At 47.9% G+C, this 17,490-nt stretch overlaps 1 protein-coding gene across 1 annotated transcript in view; it reads left to right on the forward strand.

The window, feature by feature from the left end:
- The first annotated feature begins 3,280 nt into the window (after positions 1 to 3,280).
- HCN4 (hyperpolarization activated cyclic nucleotide gated potassium channel 4) overlaps positions 3,281 to 17,490 on the forward strand; it is a 95,886-nt gene continuing 81,676 nt past the window's right edge. Inside the window, exon 1 of the mRNA XM_050309066.1 lies at positions 3,281 to 4,618. Coding sequence (XP_050165023.1) covers positions 3,918 to 4,618 — 701 coding nt within the window. The 5' untranslated portion in view covers positions 3,281 to 3,917. The remainder of the gene's footprint in view (positions 4,619 to 17,490) is intronic.

Genomic DNA, 17,490 nt, shown 5'->3' on the forward strand with positions numbered 1-17,490 from the left:
GCAGACTCTACCACAAAAACTCTAAGGTAGAATTTCCCTGTTTTGTAATGTTGAATATTTCATGAGTTTCAAATGCCAATTATGAGTTACTTGCTGCTTGCTAACAACAATAGGCAGCTTTGAAAGGACTTGCTCCTGTTCTTCCAAGCTATACCACATGTTCATTGGTTCCATTTTCGTCTGAGAATTTAGAAGTTCAAGGGTGATGCTGAATCTCTCATCCAAGCAAAGGTGGTCCTAAAAGACCAGCTTGCACTGCTGCTTTCTTACCCTGAGCTACAGGATATCAGATTTTATGGCTCTCAGTCTATTCTTCTGTAGTCCTGACTTCATTTGGAATGTCATTTTTCACATTTGCGTTGCAGCACTGGCTTTTTAATAAAACAGCACCATATATATGCGTGTTCCATATATATATGTTCCATATATATATATATATATCTGAGCTGGCAAAATTCCTTAAGAAACAAACGAATCTTTGGCTGCTTCACTTGCGTCCTCCCTCCTAAATCCATTCCCTTTGTATCTATGCCAAGTCTTGGAGCAGAGTCTGACAAATATTGCTTAAAAGAAGATAACTTCCCTCAAAAACAGTTCTGCCTTTTCCTGACAGGTGACTTCTCTATACCCCCTTTGAATGTACTGTGAGCCAGTGATAGGCAAGACTTAGTCCTCCAGCAGGCCTGGCTTTTCTGAAATATTCTAAAAATATGTCTATGAAGGTGCATTTGCTGACATGGAAAGCACTGCCATAATGCTGGCAATAAATTATGTCCATGATAGTAGTTTCATACCATTAGACAAGGATAATTCCCATCTCCCTGCACTTAGTTCTTGGAAGGCTCTCAAATATCATTACTTTGAAGTCCTCTGGACACAAAACTGTCATTACATTTTAAGGCCTTGAAAAATTCCTCTGAGTTTGGTACCTGTAACTTCACCAAGTTTTTCCAAGTGTTTAGGAACCCGGACTTGGAGACAGAGGTACACAAGAATGTTCCTTCTGGATTGAACACCTTGGGTGATTCCATGAAGCTTAATGCTTTATAGAGAGATGTAAAGGTACCTGTGGTCTGTATGTGTGGTATATAGCCTGGACAGTGGTGGCTGGGAAGAGCCAGCCTGAATTCCAGGCACAGGGATATCTGGGTGCTTCTGGAATGGTGCAGCAGAGTGCCAGGCCCTGACTCAGTCTGTACTCCTGAGCGTTTCCTTCCTGCTGCAGAAGTGATGCAGGAGGACTCTGCTGCCCGGCTGCCCTGTTGTGTTCTCTGTCAGAGGATCTGATTTGTGTCACCGAGCAAGGAAGCACTCTGGGAACATCCCGGGAAGGCCACGGAATGAACGGAGTGTGGGGATATTCCGAGCACTGGAATACCTATAGCTGAAAGAGAACAAACAGCTCGATTCCTTGAGCACGTCCTTTACTGCTATGTCATTCTCTGGGAACGTCAGGCACTGTGTTTAAGAAGCTGCATCAGTTTCAGATGTTGTGCACCTCCTTAATCAAAACACATCCTTTTGGAAGGCAGTTGATTGCAGCTGAGGAACAGAAGTGCTTACACCTCAGCATCCCCAGTGCCTGGAGCAGGGAGCAAGAAGAGGGAAAAGACCTTTATTGCTCTCACTGGCCTAATTCACATTATTTGATCTACAGGAACATCTGAAAATTGAGACTTATTTCCCCAGAAAAGCTTGTTCTATCAGAAAGTGTGAAAAAAGTAATAATATTAAATAATATTTGCACTGGGTAGCTGCACTGTAGAGTATTTGAAATGAGTCACAGCCAGTCTGGGTTGTTCCAGGAGGTGGGAGGAGAAGAGGAGCAGGTGAACACATCAGGAAAGGATTCAGGAGAGAGCAGGCAAACAAAGATGAGGAAGCATGTGCTGTCTCTGTGCGTGGTGAAGTCACTGCTGATCATGGCATTTCCTAAAGGAAATTTGCTGCTTTAAGTGGTGAAGTTACCTATGGCGAGTGACTCCTGCGAGGGAAGAGGTGAATATTTGCTCAGGAAAGGGGAAGTGCAGCGGTGGGTGAGGATTTCCTCCCTGCTTGCAGTCGGCATTCCTTGCCTGTGTTCAGCCTCCCTGCCTTTTCCTAGCAGGTGGGATCTTAAATATCTGAAACAACAAATATTTTAGAAAGCCTCAATGCTGAATCTACACAAAAATACAGACAAAAGTCTGTCACATGGCCAAACAGATTCGTAATTTAACTCCACGGGTTTCAAAGGCTTGACACTAGGAAATAATTTGAACTAATCAGTCTTAAAAATCACAGCATTAGCAGCCACTCCCAAATAAGCACGGGCACGGCTGATTGCTACCTCTTTACCTCCTTTTCTCCAAAAGGCTTCTCTCAAATACCAAAAAGGAAATGTCTGATTTTAGCTGCCGTGGCCTCTGTTACACGAGGTGCATTGTGGCCAGCAGTGAAGGCAGGAGGATTCCCATGCGGAGCTGTTCTCCTCCCAGGAGCGTCCCCCGGAGACGCGCCGGTCGCGGGTGAGCCGCAGGAAGTGCTGACTCAGGTGCCCACTGGGAAGTGGGTTTCCCCGCGTCGCAGGGAGAGCCCACGCATCCCACTGCCTCCGCCAGCCCAGCCCAGCCCAGCCTCCCTCAATCCAGCGGGGGAGCTCTCGGAGATGCGGCTTGCTTTTATTTTTTTATTTAATGACTTCTACAGATCCAACCCCGCAGGGGAGGAATAGTACCGGGTTTGCGTGGCTAACGGGGAGCGAGGCAGCCAAGGAACAAAGATCCTTCCAACCCTTCGGGACTCTGCGGACGGGTGCGAACGCAGCGTGTTCCCAGCAGGCAAACTTCTGCTAGGCAAGACAGGCGCTCCCCGAGCCCCTGCTTTGCATGCAAGTGAGATTTTCAAGGTGAACCGCTGTTTTCCCTTTAGATTTGGATTCACCCCTTCCCACAAAATCCCCCGTGCCTACACAAGCAAACCTGCCCTCCAGCAGCCACACCTCCAGGAGGGGCAGGGATCTTCCGCATCTAAGAGAAAAGGAATATTCTCGCTCCTATTAATTTAATTTTTTTCATGTTTGTGATGCTGCTATTTTTAAATTCGCGGCGGCCCGGTGCTTGTGGCCGATAAGCCCCGGCTGGCCCGGAGCCCGGCGCTGCCCGGCTCCGCAGCGCCCGGTGCCCGCAGGAGCGGCGGCAGAGCCCCGCGGCCGCCGGGCGTTGCCCCTTTAAGAAGCCCGGGTGCTGTCTCAGGTAGGCAGAGCCTGTGTGCAGTAGTCGCTCCTATGGCAACCCAATAGAATGGGATCGCTTCATGAATATTCCCAGGAGCAGGGGCTGCATGAGGAATAAGTGATGACAGTGATGTAAGCAAGCAGTGGCCGCTGCAGGTTGCAGTTCATTGTGTTATTGGCCGGCAGGTTGAGGAGTTTGAGGCAACCCGGGCTTGAGCTTCGCTTTCCGGATGATGTCTGCCCGCCGGGAGACACGGCACATTTGCATCTCGAAGCCAACATGGCAAGGCGGCTGCTGCTGCCGCTACCGCCCTCCCTCGCCTTCCAGCCAGGAGTGTGTGGCTCTCCTCTAGACTTCTTGCCCAGTGCTCAGGATCTGAGCAGACGGGGATTGCAGTAACACTCACCAAGGGGAGACAAGCAGCAAGTAGCCAAATCGGGACAACGGAGGAGAAGGGGGGGATTTTTTGCCTTTCCTCTTTTTTATTTTTTTTTCCCTTCCCTTCCCTTCTGGATGCAGAGGCTGTGTTTTGATGCAGATCCCGTGGATGCCACAGCCTGGTAAGGAGATGACACGCCAGTCTCTGGTCCCCTCTGCCCCTTGAGCTCGGGGCAGGGGCCTGGGGGCAGTGCCGGTTCCCCTCCTTGGGCAGAGCGGGGGTCTCTCCCCTCTCACTGAGCAGCAGCAGCAGCAGTATCGGCCATGGACAAGCTGCCCCCCTCCATGCGCAAGAGGCTCTACAGCCTGCCCCAGCAGATCGGACCCAAGGCGTCGATCATGGACGAGGAGGATGACAGCGACAAGGACACCCGGAGGAAAAGCATCAGGCTGAAGCCACTGCCTTCGCCCTCTGCTGGGAGCACACGGGCCCTCGGGGGGGACCCCGGCAGAGGGGGAGACCCCGGCCTCCTGGAGACGGAGGCCGGCGGCAAGGGCGCCAAGACCAGCACCAACGGGGACTGCCGCCGCTTCAAAGGGAGCCTGTCCTCGCTGACCAGCAGGCACCTCCACGACGCGGCCGAGGAGAAGAGGCTGATCGGCGGCGAAGGGGAGCCGGCCTCCCCCAGCGAGGACAAGAGCCCCCCCGGCAGTGGGGAGCTGGAGCAGGGGCTGCCGGCGCCCCCACCGCCCGCATCCCCCCCGGAGCCCCAGCAGCCCCCCCGGGCCTGCTCCTCCACTTCCATCAAAGTGGAAGGAGGTGGAGGGTGCGACCAGATCACCCCAGATGAGGAGCAGAGGCTGGGCCAAGCCGGTTTCATGCAGAGGCAGTTCGGGGCCATGCTCCAGCCGAGGGTCAACAAATTCTCCTTGAGGATGTTTGGCAGCCAGAAGGCCGTGGAGAGGGAGCAGGAGAGGGTTAAGTCTGCCGGGTTCTGGATCATCCACCCCTACAGCGACTTCAGGTACAATCCCCCCCTTCCTGATCCACTCCAAACCAGCTGGCCTGCCCCTTCCCACATGACCTCCTGCACCGTGCACCCACCCCAACAGAACTTTCCTTGCTCATCTCCTAGTCAGGGAAGCCGGAGGACACATCCAAGATCTGCTCCACTCAAACAATCTGCAGGTTTCATTTACATTGAACCTTAATTTTAGTGTCCCCACACTATTACTAATTTTAAATTGTGTTTTTAAACCAACAAATGTCTCTTGCTTTGGCTTATTGTAAGGGAAAGGCTGTCCTTAAGTTCAGTGTAAATGGGGAGAAATGTTCCCACCTGATGCACAACTCCAGCCTAAAAGTGTGGTGTCTGCTGCTTAACTAGTCCTACATGCCCAGTTCAGAATGTGTGCTCTGCCTGACTAACGCTTCCCATTTTCACACCTCAGAGTCCTCTCTCCCTTCTGCTTTCCCAAGACTTAAGGGAAGGATGTTGCTACTGTTGCTGCTCCTCACAGTGTCTTACTGCAGCATGGCTTGTCAGGAATTGGTATGTGCAGGGGATGGCAGCATTCATTGAGAAGGAACTTAACACCTTCAGGGTTTTACGGAGAAAGATCCTCTCTTTTGCATCTGTACGTCCTTATTTCCAAAAGTAATTCAGATAGGGAATAGTTAACACTGGCTTTATGAAAGTAATGGCAACATTTCCATGGAGGTTAATAAGGAAATTAACTTGTAAACCCTAGAGCCAGTTTTTGTGTAGTTCTGCACAGCAGAGGGGTTGTGTTTGGGTATTTCTGAGCAAAGTATCGTCTACTGCACAGGTGAATTGTCCTCTGCAATATGTATGTAAAGTACTGCAATCAATAATTAATTACTTAGTGCAATCAATGGCTAAGGTTTATTGCTTCAACTTTAATTACAACAGGCTTACATCTCACATTTAAACCATATGGTAGAAGAACATTATTCAAACACATATCTGTCACACTACATGATTTTATTGAATTCTTGGACTCTTCAAGAAACCTTGGAATATTCCCTAAAATACAATTAGCAAGATAATTGCAGGAGGGAGTTCCAGGGGGGATTTGGGTGCCTAAACAGCAATGTCAGAAACCTCTTGACACTGCCTATTAGGGATTTAGCAAGTAGCCCACACGCTGAGCACATTCAGCACTGGCACTGACCAGATTCCTTGATATTTGCTTGGATTAACAAATGTTATTAGAAGGCTATGTGAGTTGGAAGACTGCACTGTCATTTAAATTCAGTGCATTCAAGTGTCCCAAGCACACAGCTGAGTGAGCTTTTTGAGGGCTTCCAGTAGCTACAGCATTATACACAGAGCTTGCAAGCACAATCCTACCCAATCCCAGACTGGAAGGACTATAAAATAGCCTCCCAGTTGTGACTGATCGAGTAATAGCTCACAACCACTGAAATGTGAGAGTGAGCAGCTTTAAAGAGAGCAAAACCTCATTCATACTCTTGGCTATAGATCTTTGAACTGTTTGCCACGAGTCTGGAGTTAAAAACTGTGCTTTCTTGGGTTATTTTAGCAAGGTGTTCTCTGTATGTCACACCCTCAAGGAATTTTGGATTTAGTCTCTGGATGGCATTTGGATTTATGCAAAAGCAGCATTCAGTTTGCATATCTTTGTGTCTCTGTATCGTGGGTTTATTCCCTTCCACCTTTATGACTGTTTCAGCATAGAACCAGCCTGGCAAACTTGAGCAGCAGTAGCTGAGGTAACCACCTTGCCCAAGGTGAGATGGTCCTGAGAGGTTTTTTTTTTAAGATTCCTACTGAACCAGTGCTTATTTGTTAAAATGATGAGGTAAGTTGTTATTTCTGAGGCCCTTGGCCACTCCTTGCCTTGCACAAAGGAATGAAATATGCTGGCAAGCTCCAACTCCCCCCAGCCAGATGATCCCACCGAGCACTGAGCTGTTCTGTGCATGCAGATCTCTGTGAATGCATGGATGACTCTTGATTTTAGAACATAATCCTGCCCTGACGTAGCTGGGAATTTGTGCAGAGAAGGCACAGTGAGTTGGGTGTCTGCACTCTGGGGCAAGACCTGCCTGGGGGCAGATTCCAGGTGGGCTGATACCTCCCTGCCTTGTGTTTCTTCTGAAGCGGTGTGGAAGCCCAGCACACCAGCGTGGGCTGTGTCCCTGCTGTCACCTGCCAGCCTTGGATGGGGCAGTGGCACTGAGGGTGCACAAGGCCAGGAGGAGTTGGAGGCACCACTGTCTGGTCAGGAGGGATATTTTCAGGGGAACTTTGCTCACCCCTGTCCCTAGGTCACCTGCAGCACTTCTGTTGGAATATGGATGCTTCTTAGAGACCAGGTGTGGGCTTCCACGGAAAATGACCTGGAAACAGTGGCTGCCTTGAAGGAGAGGAGTGGGAGCCTTCCAGATTCTGCTCGGGCTTTCTATTCCTTCTTTCCCTCTACTAAAGCAACTGTCTTGGAAACAACTCACATGAATATGAATAGCATTTTTTGACCTCTGGAATGCAGCAGACTGCACCAAAGAGCAGATATTACCCAAATATTTGCAATATCCTTGACCCAAAGGAGTGTGTTCTGTGCCTTGGGAATTACGCAGTGCAATGCCCGGTTGCTCCATGCTGTAGATGGGTGCAGATCCCTGAGCAGGAGGAAGGATCATGGAGGAATGAGGCTCCATTATCCTGCACTTTTGCTGTCACCAAAGCTGTGCAGCAGCATTTGGGCTACTGTTTCAAGTTAATAATTATTTAGACCCTGAGCTTGCTTTCTGTCTTTTTGGAGGAACCAGTTTCCTCTCTGAGAGGGAGAGAGGTGCATCTCCAGGCATTTTGGTGGAGCTCCAGACCTTGTGACTCCTGTCTCAGTACAGCTTGAGATGGGAAGTTTTGCATGGAACACTCCAGCCCCATTTACTGCTGCGAAATGACATTGGTGTAATTCTCTGACTTCATGGAGTTGCTTCTCCTTGCGCTATGCGAGAGGAGTTCCTGATTTAGAATAGAACAGAGGCTTTCATCATTGTCTCATTAAATTATCATTTTAGCATCTAATATGGCTAATTCCAGTGGTAAATCTATGACCCTCCAAGAGTAAAGCAGATTAATATAGATTCAGGCTCTGTTGATCTCTGCTTTTAGTCCATTGTGAGGGGAAAAGACATCAAATGACCTTTATAAAAACCAAGCTCAGTGCCCCTGAGTACTCCTGACTAATGCAGTGGGCTGGTTCTAGAAGCTCTTAAAAGGTGTCTTAGCAATTACTAATGAAAATCAGAGTACTGGCTCCTCTTCTGAGGTGCAGATGTGTGTGCTGGCTGCTGGAGTTTGTTTGCATCTGTGGTTGATCGCACATCGGTGCAGAGCCAAACTGGATTTCCTAGATCAACATTTATCTGTGACTTTGAAAGCTTTTTCACTGGGTAGATAGAATTGTAATTTATTGCTTAGAGGAAGCATTGATCCAGTACAATTGGTTTAATAAAAAAATTCCAGACAAACAATGATCTGTCTAGTTGGTAGCTGACTGAAGCATATGGGTTGTAGCTGCTGCCCAGATTTGCTTGCAAAAAAAGTGTAGCATGCTGCTTTTAGAAAGACCTGAGAACAGATACACTATCTGAGGGACCAAAATAGTCCAAACAGTGGATGTAAATAGAACTGCACATTATTCACTGCCCAGTAATCTATTAACTTCTTCACAGAGAATAGAAGCTGGTGTATCTTTGAAAACAATGGAAAACATTCCACTCGGTAACAGACAAAACTACAGATTTTAGAATTTTCACTGTTCTCCCTTACTTGTAATACTTCCCTGCAAACAGATCCTTTATTTCATTTGCTTCCTCTGCCAGAACTCCCTGGCTGCTGGGACCCTGGGGACATTTCTATGGCACCAAAAAAATAGATGCTCAGGTGTGAGGTATGAGGTAGGGAAAGAACAAGATCATTTGCTTCCCGTCATGCTGCAGTGTTGTTCAGCCTGCCTTCTTGGGGGAATCAGTGGGATCTACTAATTATAGTCCAGACATCTGCACCCAGTATCACTGGTGGGACTGAGCAAAGATGGGAAGGATGTGTGGTTTCCTTTCCCACTCTCCTGAGCAGACCTGATTTCCAGTGTCTCTTGGAGTGCTGCTCGCTCTGTGGAGACTGTTCTCCCTGGGAAGCTTTTCCCTGTTCTCTTAGAAGGGTAAACAATTTGTGGAGTGTCCAGCAGTGGTCACTGACTTTGGCAGCTCCCTGAGGTGGGTGCTGCTCCCTGCTCTCAGACAGTAATGCCTTTTTCTCTGTTTTCTGCCCAAAATGCTGCTGCTTGTGCTGGCCTCGCTTCATTTCTGCCCACGCTCAGGGGCTGCCCACAATGGCAACTCTGATCCCATGACTTGCCCTCTGAAAGTGCCCATTGTGTGAGCTGAATGTACAGCACATGGAAATTCTGGGTCAGGGAAAGCTCTGCGCAGAGGGGAAGGTCAGGGAGCACTGGATTGGCAGCAGAACCTGTGCCTGTCGTTGGAATCCAGGTTTGGAGGGGCAGCTCCCAGCCTTGGATCTCTTCTCTTCCTCTCTGTGTTGGTGGCGTGTTGCCTTGGAATGACATGGGGACACTGCGAGCTGAGGGGGGAGTCAGATCCTGCTGCCTTTGCTGCAGAGAACTTTCCTGCCAATTCCCAGGGCAGTTTGCTGGAACAGAACGAGGGGATCCAAGCAGGAAAAATATGAAGGATAATCCAAATTGTGCTGAGCAGCATGGATTGGGTTTGTGTTGTCTTCAGTGGATTTGGAATCAAGTTGCAAGAGAAGAAATGGGGTTTTGTGACCATGAACTAAGGGAATCAAACTACTGCAGCCATATTTCCCATGTCCATGGGCAAGTCATCACGTGCTTCACGCCCCAGTTCACGTGTCAGTAGGTGGAAAGTAAATAATCCCACACTAGACAATCCATGTAGGAATATAGCTTTGTGTATGAGACAAGTTCTGACCCAAGCTTCAAAACAGGGAGGCCTCGGTAAGTGAAACACCTCAGTGTATCACCAGAATATATTTTAAGACTATGATATAATATTATGGAATTTTCATGCATGTTCACATGTGGAAAAGGACATGAAATAACATAAATAAGTACTAAAGCAAGCATTGAGATTTAGCAAAGGGCTATGATTAAGATTTTCTGCATAAACTTAATTCAGGCTCTTGATAGCAGTCTCTACCAATAGATGAAGACATTATCTCTTCCACAGAAGCCCATGGCTCCCTCAGTGCACTCAGGGATGGTTCCCTTGGGAAAAGCTATGTAACGTTTTCTCCATCTCCCCTTGTACGATAACATACCTTTTTTATTACATCTTACTCAGATCCTAATTGGGGGGGGAGGGGAAGGTTAATTTTTCTCTTTTTTTATTTTTTGCACTTATAAAATATTCAAGTACAGCAACAATAAACGTTCATTTTGCTTTGTGACACCTTGGCTGGGAAATTGGTACTGTCATTCCCAGGTGAGAGTGGAGTGGCAGAGACTTGAAGAGATTGAGGTCCAAAACATCCATGACCTGGCGTAGTGGAACTGTGGCCCAGTTTGGCAGAGCAGGAGGCCTTGCCCAGCATCCCTGCTGTTCAGTGCTCCATAGGGACCCAGAAGACAAGGGACAGGACTAATGACCACCTGTTCTAAGAGCAGTGGATGCTTTAAGAGGATGGGACAGTGTGATTTGGAGCATTTCTTGCCATGGCTGGGGGGACAGCCACACCGGGAAATAGCCAATCCCACCCGCCCTGTTCCCAGGCTCTGGTGGTTGTTAGTTTGTCTGTTGTTATAGCAAAAAAATAATCATCCCTGTAAACAATGACATCGTGTTCTCTTTAATCATCAGCTAAGAATATTACTGTAATTCCAGTTTTGCATTGGGTGCTCTGTCTGTCACCTCTGCAGGAGCTTTTTGGCAGGGGGGAGTCTCCAGGGCACCACTCACCTGCCCTGGTCATCACATCTCGTTCTGTAGTTCCTTATCTCTTGCACTGCAAACCTGTCAGACTGTGCAAGAAATGGGCTCCTATAGGAAATCTCTTCCCTACAGGTGTCTGCCTCAAGCCCTTCCTCCCATCTTGAGGGAAGCATGAACTCTCTGGGAAGAACTGGTTTGAACCATCACTGTAACATAACACGTGTACAGCCAACCTCCCTTCTGCTGTTTCATTTTGACTTTGCAGTCCAATTCTTAACACAGAGCTTTGTAAAGTTGATAAGGTTTTAAAAAACAAAATCAATTCCTATCCTCAGCATAATATCATCTTTGGATTCATTGGCAGGTGTGGATCTTTCCAACTGCCATCTAGAGCTCTGAATTAAGCAGTGGCCATGGCCACTGGGAATGAGGATGCACCAGATTCCTGGGTGACTCTCGAGACTTTGAAGGGAAACAAGCTCTGCCTTTTACAAACTGTCTGCTGTTTTCTCCTTTTCACCTCTACCTCCACCCTCTCCAACCTGTTGTTTTCCCCATCCCTCACTTCAAGTTTGTGTTTCTCATCCCACCAGCCCCATCTCCATTTTCTAGGCTTCTTGTGGCAGGTTTCTTGTTCAGCCAGTCCTACATCCCAATGGGCAGGTTATCATGTGATCACTAAGATTTCCTCTTAGTTTTTAGTATCTCCCCTCTCCCCTTGCAGTGTTCCAGTTGCAGAGTGTTGACTTGGCTCTTTACTCGGACCAGTTCCAGTCTCCATTCTCATCCTTCAGGTTTTTCCTTGCTTAGGTCTCTCCAAATTTGTTCCCTCTCCTTCTGTGTATTCTTAGTTGTTCTTGTCCTTCCAGCTCTTCAAACAATCTCAGTGTTCTCAGTCCCCTTCCTGTTTTAAGAATTGATCCTTTTGCTTAGTAATTTAAAACCCTTCCACATTATCCTTCTTTCTATCCTTGGACACTACCAATGTTTAGACAAACTCTACTAACATTTTCTGGTTTTCTATTTTTTAAACTCGAAATACTCAATCCCTGGACCTAAGTATTTAAAATGATGAATTTTTATAGAGCCACAATCTCCACTGCATTAGTATGAAGCAGATTATGTTCGAGGGAAAAATGTGTTTTCTGAAAATGTTTATTAGTAAATAGACATGGAATCGGTGTAGGATTTCTCAGTACTATTATAAGGAGGTAAACTTGGGTTTTCAGTACCCAGTTATCCTGGTTAGGTAACTGTGCTAGTGCTTTCTGTGGCACTGAGGTTTTTTCTGCTGTGGAGTCATTGCTGCTGCACTGAAATCCATTTATTATACAGATAAAAGAGTGATCTTTGTCTGGAGATAACATAGTGTCATTTTAGCTCGAAACCATTGAAATTTGTCTTTGTTCCTGATGTGTTATGAGCATCTCATTAGCAAGTCCATGAATCCTTCAGTTTGCTCTTGAAACCAACTATCTGAGCTCTCATCTCTGCCAGAGCAGAGATTTCTTCCTTTCTCTTATTTTTTAAAGCTATGTTGGTGCCAAGGCAGTTATAGGTCAATTGAGTTATTGTTGGTTCTAATTGGCACTCTAACAAGCTATTAAATCAATTTACCTACAGATGAATGTCACTCAAAAAGAAAGGTGCCAACTGCTTTTGAGAACTTCAAAAAACCCATTTCCACTGCTGAGTGCAAGGGAAAGGCCAGGCTGGAGGGAAGTGGCTACTGAGAGCGGGAGATTTCACCCCTAAATGTTTAGGTCTGTGGCTGAACATGGTCCAGGCTGTTCCTGTGTGAGGTAGGATGAGACTATTTCCAGAACTCGAGGCCAAGGGAAGAATTAAGAAAATCACCAACGCTGACGGATGCTCTGATATCCCTTTCCTGGTCTGTAACAGAGCACGGGCTCATTTCCATGCAGAGGGATCTGTGTCCTCCTCTGCTTCCTTCCCACACACACTCCTGTGACTGCTGGTGCAGGTGCAGTGTCCACAACCACCTTTTAAACCAGGCAGCACGCACTGGTGACATCACTGCCTTTTGGATGTCTAGAGATCTGTAACTTCATGAGATGTACTTTAGCAGAAGAGTCAGAGTCATCGTGATGAATGGGGTTCCTTCTGAACCGTTTAGCTGACCTCTTCCTACAGCCACAGAGCTCATGGCCACGAGTGGGAGCATTTCTTAGGGAGATGGTTGTAAAGCAGTCACTTTGCAACCTATGGGGCAGGACAAGGTCTCTTGCTTGGGTGGCACTGCATGTTCACCCTGGAGGCTCACATAGTCAAAGCTGCTCTGTGCATGACAAGCATCAGGAGTGCCCAGGTGCCCTTACTGAGTGGGCTGGTTTTGGTGAAGCACAGGAGAACACAACTTGGCTCTGTGCAGCTCCACAGCTCTGCAGTGCTGACAGCACTAAACCCGGGGTTTGTCAGCAGAAACAGCACTTAGGGCTCCAGAAACAGAGAAGAGGGAGCAGATTTGTGTCTGGGCTAACATGGTGCTGTTACAAAGACCTTTTCCTGCCCCTTTTCCCAGGTTTGTTAGCTGGGAAGTGCCTTTACAAATAAAATTACTCATTCAGTGCAGTATGTTCACAGTGGCTGACATCAAATATGGTCACCCCGTGCCCGGTGTCAGCTCCAGGCTGTGGGAAGACCAGGCTGTTATCTCCCAAGGAGACCCTGCAGGCAGCGGGGAAGACAGTGCCGAGAGAGCAAAGCAGATGAGCATCCAAAGGGGAATTCCAAGGTCAGCTTGAGGACCCACCACTTCCACATTATAGGGGCACAGCAGTTTCCCCAGTGATGCGCAAAAGCTAATCTCATTTGTGGTGACTCGTCCAAATGTGCTAATTAAGGATTTAAATCTCTGCCTCTTTGGATGGAGGAGTTGTCTGTGTTTGTGCATCCATTGTTACAGAGCTCAGAGGCAGGAGAGGAGCTGCAGGTTGCCAGCTGACTCCAGTGTAGGAGCTGTGACTGCTGGATTTTGGTTTTCACAGCTGTGCTCGGGGTGCTTATGACTGCCGGGGAATCGGTGGCTGTCCATGGAGTAACTCGTCATCCCCGTGCTCAGCTCCGGTGGGGCTGTGTGCAGAGGAGCTCTGCCGGGAGTTCTCCTGCTCAGAGCCGCTGTTACAGTGTGATCCTCAGCTCCACCTGAGCACAGGGGGGGATGGAAAACACGGGGAAGTGCATTTGGATGTGCCGGCGTCTGGGAAAGAAATGTCTTGCAAAGTTATCAGTGCTCTGAAGCTCGGGAGGGAGATAACAGCTGCATTCCAGAGACTGGGGGACTCCAGTTAATAAGTCCTTCCCACATGATTGCAGGGCAAGGTGCTCCCTCATCCCAGCTCTGACAGTGTCACCCAGGGCAGCGGCTCAGCTGCGAAGGAGCAGCGTGTGCGTGGTGTGTGTCACTGGGGAGCCTGGAGGCCCCTGATTATCCAGCGCTGCTCCCTGTGTTCCCTCCCCTCTGTCCACCTTCGTGTCCAGCTGGAGGTGCTGCAGAGAGGCAGTGCAGTGACATCTTGGCTCTCTGCAGAGCAGCAGGAGTTGCACAGCAAGGCGGTGCAAAGGCAGTGTCCTGCACCAGCTCTCCCAACAGTCCAAGTGATAAGAGAAATGATAATGATGACTGTCTCAGGGCAGCTTTTTTAACAACAGCAAACCCACTTTCATTAAGCACAAATTCCTGATGCTTGACCTTTCCCTCTTGCTTTAAAGTCTTAATGCATGCACAAGTTACACTTCTATTAATAACAAGAGGAATGTATTTTTTTGTCCTTATTTTTCTGTGAATTGTGGGGATGGCAGGAGAAAGGACCAGTCTAGACTACAGATGATGGTCTGTTCTCCTTGATGCCCATACAAAGCATTTGTATCATTCTCCCATGCTCATTTAGCTGCAGATGCACTTTGAATCATAAGCAATCTATAACAGCCAGAAGGACAAGCTGGAAGGCAAGTCAGGCATCTATTTTGGACCCTGTGAGCCATCCTGGACAGATACTCTGTGCCTTGATTTCTCCAACTCTGAAAAAGGGGGTTAGTGCTGCCAGGGGGCATGGAAGGTGCTGGAGAGCTCTAAAATATTGCAGGTGCCAGAGTAGATGTCAGCAGGTGTGTGGTTGTTATCTACAAGGCAGTTTTGTGAGGATTTCTCCTTGATTCTCCATTTCTGTGTACTGCAGTAGATTTGATCTCATCCCTTTTCCATCTTTTGTTAGGGCCACAAAATGAGTGGATCTGTGTGCTGTTAGGTGATTCCTGAGTCATTGGCTCCTTTGTTTTAACAAGGAAGGTGGTTACCAACACTCTACAGTCCCATGTATAGTGCTATATTGTCTGGCACATTTAGAACTAGGCTGGGAGAAGATAGGAAAAAAGCCTGCATGGAGAGGGAGACAAGAGGAATTTTACCTTTTATGTCCATAAATGAGAATTGTGCAGCCCCTGCATGAGGCTTGGAAATGCTCTAAAAAGAAAATGTTCCATCTTTTCCTTGCTGGTCATGTGCACCACAAGGTGTGCTACCCTTTTCTTTGGAAATATGTGACTCCTGACTTAAGTAAACGCTCCCAAATAACAGGTCTGGCACAGGAGCTGGCAAGATGCTTGTCCTTTTCTGTGGTGTGCAGCTTTAGAAACATCCCTCTCAGCTGGCTGAGAGTTGAATCTTTTGGATAATCTGCTGTGATCTTTGGCTTTTAGTGCAAACACAAGTGTGACTGGGATCGTGCCAGCCTTGGTCAGGGCCATACACCATGTATGCTGTGGTTAGACATGCTTAAACTCCAGATTTGGCAGCAACTTTTGGCTAAACCTTGACTGATTTTGGACAGTTTCTGGTCCTCGCTTTTGCAAAACCGCATGGAAGATTCCACTGTTGGGGTCTCTCCTCTGTGTATTCCCTTAGTGACTGGGCTCCTCTGCTGTTCCTGTGCAGCACAGGCACTCCTCTCTCATCTGCTCCTGATCCATCACCCAAACAGGGTGGATTCCACTGCCTTCTCCTTCTCTGTAGGTACCCATTGGAAGTTTGGCCCAAGCCTTCCAAACACAGGCAGCTGCTTTAACAGCACAGACAGGAATTTGGGCTAACAGTGGCAGATGTGGGAATGGCCTAGGACTCCTGCTTTCGAACAGGGGATCTGAAAGCCTCATTTGCAAGTAAATTCACACAGCCAAATCTGCAGTGCAGACAAAAAAAGATTTGCCTTGACATCATCTGCCCTGCTCCGAGCTCCGCAGTCAGTCAGGAGAGCAACGCACAGCTCCAGCCTCTCCAGCTCAGCAGAATTAAGGCTAAGCTTCATCATGAGCTAATGCAAGCTGTTCCCACCCCAAATAATTGGCTGCTGGATGCTTTGTGTCTGTCTAACCATTGCTGCATGTGGGTGGATGTGTTGTATGTGTGTGAATGAGTCTGCTGGGGAAAGTGATACATAACATCAGGGGTGCATCTAAATAATACAGTGCCTTGTGAATGGTGGGGATGTGAGCAGTGTAAACCAGAGCTGAGCACATCAAACATCTCTACAAGGATCACTGTCACTGGTACCACAGGATAGTGATTCCCACATCCAGACCACCACTACCTCTTTTTTTCTCTTCCTCCCACCGTGAACCACCTCAGAAATCTTTTTTAGTCCTTTTTGTTTCCCAGAGCTGAAATTTCAAAGCAGGATCGAAAGCAGTGAAATGTCTCAGAAGCTCAGTCCCCCAATCAGCACAACCCTCTTTGCAGGGCTGAAAACCCCGTGGTGAATAGAAAAGACGATGCCTATCCATGGGCACTGCTGTGGAGACACTGAGGGATGGAAGTCATGGCTGACTTAGGGACATAACCCCTCTGGGACTTGGCAGCTGTTCTAGGGTATTACTTTCACAAGGCTGAGCTGTTCTTAAACACTTCCTCCAGTGTAATCATCACACACACACACACACTCTCAGGAATGGCAGCCCATCAGCATTTCTTTCCAGTTTCCTAGATAAGAAGTGCAGAGACAAGCTGTGAAAGAGCTCAACAAGATGCCTTGACGTGAGTCACTCACATTTCCTCAGCCTGGCCCACGAATAATCTTTAGGCCTTTCTCTACACATCCTTGTGGCCAAGATTTTTCCAGGGAAAGGGCGCCTCTTTGAGCTAAGGACAGGTAAGTGGAAACCTGGATACCAGGATCTGCAGTCCAGTTAGGGAAAAAGACACAGAGCTGGCTATACCTCCGGTTGTCCGGATCAGGGTGGAGCACAGCTTTCCTACAGCTGGTCCAAGAGGAGGGGAGAGAAATCTTCACAAGCTCTTTGAAAACTGGTTTTTCAAAGGCAAAATATATGTGGGCCTGGTTAGCTCAGGAATCAGAAAGGAGAATATTCCAAATGAAGTAGTTTTGTAGCAATGGAAGGTACCCTGATCCTTATAAATCCATGGCTGTTGACAGAGCAAACTACTAACCTTTCCAGGCAGCCAGATAACTGCTAATAATTGTAGTAGAGTTCAGATAATGGACTTCAGCTTTACTCAGGCCCTGCCCTGGAGCTGCAGTTGGACGTTGTTCTGCTGCATTTCCCCTCAGCATTGGCCTTGCTACAGTGCTGGGTAAGGTTATTGCTGCACACACTGAAGTTCTTATGGATGCAGAAGGATGATCATTTCATTGATATTCGGTTTCATTAGTAGACACATGGGACCAAATGCATGGGTGAGAATCCACTGCAGCTCATGGGGGTGACACTGGGAATCAGTTTCCTCCTGGGAGGCACCTCAGGCCGGTTCCCTCCATGTACCTCTGAGGCACGTGTGGGCTCTGTGTCTGGCACTGTCTGAGACTTGCTAATGCTGCACAAGGCAGCGACTCCACATTACACTCACAGTTTGATGTTTGTGCAATGGATCTTCAAAGCAGGGTTCAGCAAGCC

This window comes from Myiozetetes cayanensis, unplaced genomic scaffold (genome assembly GCF_022539395.1).
Source record: "Myiozetetes cayanensis isolate MyiCay16 unplaced genomic scaffold, myiCay2020 scf14, whole genome shotgun sequence".
Taxonomy (NCBI): Eukaryota; Metazoa; Chordata; class Aves; order Passeriformes; family Tyrannidae; genus Myiozetetes; species Myiozetetes cayanensis.